This window comes from Penaeus monodon, chromosome 6 (genome assembly GCF_015228065.2).
Source record: "Penaeus monodon isolate SGIC_2016 chromosome 6, NSTDA_Pmon_1, whole genome shotgun sequence".
Taxonomy (NCBI): domain Eukaryota; kingdom Metazoa; phylum Arthropoda; class Malacostraca; order Decapoda; family Penaeidae; genus Penaeus; species Penaeus monodon.
This window is the reverse complement of record NC_051391.1, coordinates 43,418,381-43,420,880: the sequence shown is the minus strand read 5'-3', so window position 1 is coordinate 43,420,880 and position 2,500 is coordinate 43,418,381. Positions and strand designations below refer to the sequence as shown.

Below are 2,500 nucleotides of genomic sequence, written 5' to 3'. Positions count from 1 at the left end.
CCTTCGACAGTGTTCCCCGCGGGCATCCTGCAGCCGCCCTTCTACCATCCTGCCTTCCCCAAGTCCCTTAACTACGGTGGCATCGGCGTTGTCATCGGCCACGAGATCACGCACGGCTTCGACGATCGCGGCCGACAGTTCGACAAGGACGGGAACCTAAACCAGTGGTGGAAGCCCGAAGACGTGTCCAAGTTCTACCAGAGGGCTTCGTGTATGTTGGGTGAGTGTGGGGAAGTGTGTGGGGACGAAGGAAGGCGCCGAATTGTCTTCACGGGAGATCGAACAGTGGTTATTGTGAGGGTTCTTCATCATTTGCCTGTTCCTTCGGTGTTTGGTGTTATTTTTGGTAATATAGTTTAAAGGTGAAGGATTTTTAAACGTGAAAATAGTATCGTGTACACAAGGATAGGTAAAAAGAGACACTGTCATAATATGATTTATTTTTTTGTCTGATAAGAACTTACGAAATAGTACGTTCAGTTCATATTGTGAGTGTTTTTTTTTTTTTCTCCTTGCGAGGACTATTATTCCACAATACGAAAAAAATCGCATTGCTGTCAGGTGGATTTCTTTCTTTCTTTCTTTCTTTCTTTCTTTATTTGTTAGGGAATGCGATTCTAGAAAAAAAAAATCTTGTTTACGAAAGTTCTCTTCCTGAAAACGTGGATTTCCGTAGCTGATTATAACCTTTACATGATATATGGCAAGGGTATGATTAATCTAATTCCGTAGTAATCGATGTAGATGATAACGTTTTTTGTTTCAATGGCACATATGCTATGCATTAGGCTGAATATGTATCCTGTCACTCAGCACGGTCCAGTGGATAAATTGTTTTGTGTAACATGCAAGAACAAAATAATTAAGTCTTTTCTCTCTCTCTCTCTCTCTCTCTCTCTCTCTCTCTCTCTCTCTCTCTCTCTCTCTCTCTCTCTCTCTCTCTCTCTCTCTCTCTCTCTCTCTCTCTCTCTCTCTCTCTCTCTCTCTCTCTCTCTCTCTCTCCCCTCTCCTCCCTCCCTCCCTCCCTCCCTCCCCCCCTCCTTCCTTCCTTCCTTCCTTCCTCTCCTTCCTTCTTCCCTCCTTCCTTCCTTCTCTCTCTCCCTTCCTCCCTCCCTCCCTCCGTCCCTCTCCGTCCCTCTCCGTCCCTCTCCTCCCTCCCTCCCTCCCTCCCTCCCTTCCTCCTCCCTCCCTCCGTCCCCCCTCCTTCCCTCCCTCCGTCCCTCTCCGCCCCTCTCTCCCTCCCTCCCTCTCCACAGACCAATATGGTGAGTACAAAGTGGACGAAGTTGGCCTCAACATCAACCCTGTCAACACCCTGGGCGAAAACATTGCAGACAACGCCGGGATCAGATGCTTACCAGGTGGGTGGGTGGGTGGTTTCCCCCAAAGCTCTCTTATCACTGAGTTATCGCCACTATCTGTATCCTCTTCTGTTTTTTTTTTTTTTTTTAATATGTTTATTTATTTATTTATCTATTTTTGCGTTTATCTGTTTATTTATTTGTTTGTTTATTCAGTTTTGGAATATTGTCTTTTCCTACTATGTATCTTTTCATGATAATTTGTCGTCACGTAATGTCCCCCGATTGCATCAGTGGACATTGACGTTATGAAAGATAACAAAGATACTAATAATAATGATATTTATTCTAATTATCATGATGTTATTAACAATGATAATAATCATTAGGATGGTAGCATTTACATTGACAGTGGTATGAACAACAATTAATTACTGTAATTGTTATCATTATTATTATTGCTATCATTACTTATTAATGTTGGTACCACTATCACTATCATCATTAATAGTATAAAGAAAATATTTGTCTTCATTTAGTATATTCAAGAAAAGTGGCAGGCAAGTTGTGCTAAATCTAGTGTACGAGAAAAAAAAAAGTGAGGGCGATAAAGGGTGATAAAGGCGACTAATACGTGACTTGTTCCACCACTGCAGCCATTAGATAAGTAAGCAAATATACTTTCATTCCTTTTTTCGGCATCATATAGTTCCCCAAAAGGGTTTGTTTAAACGTCCGTGTCACTTTAGAGAATAGTTTAATCACACACACACACACACCACATGTATATATATATATTATAATATAATATATATATATATATATATATATATATATATATTATGTATATATATATATATACATATTATATATATATATATATTATATATAATATATATATATATATTATATATATATATATATATATATATATGTGTGTGTGTGTGTGTGTGTGTGTGTGTGTGTATGTATGTATGTATATTCTCTCTCTCTCTCTCTTTTCTCTCTCTATATATATATTTTCATTTATTCGCTTTATGCATTTCGATCTCTGAATTTGAATTTACCAAGCGCAGTGTTTGTGCAAAAAATGAAAGTCCTCAAATAAGTGGCTTTTTGAAAGATTTCCAGAATAATACGACTGTAACACGGGCTTGAGTGGATTTGCTTAATCACATATGGGCCATTAGGCATCAGTC

The 2,500-nt window shown here is 39.2% G+C and overlaps 1 protein-coding gene across 2 annotated transcripts in view; it reads left to right on the top strand.

Moving 5' to 3' along the window:
* LOC119574499 overlaps positions 1 to 2,500 on the top strand; it is a 113,635-nt gene that overhangs the window by 109,743 nt on the left and 1,392 nt on the right. Inside the window, exons 15-16 of one of the 2 annotated variants that reach the window (XR_005228874.1) lie at positions 11 to 220; positions 1,257 to 1,361. Coding sequence is in view for 1 of the 2 variants with exons in the window: in XM_037921752.1 (XP_037777680.1) it covers positions 11 to 220; positions 1,257 to 1,355 (309 nt within the window). In the remaining variant the exon portion in view is untranslated. The remainder of the gene's footprint in view (positions 1 to 10; positions 221 to 1,256; positions 1,362 to 2,500) is intronic. The other variant, XM_037921752.1, reaches the window with a different exon arrangement.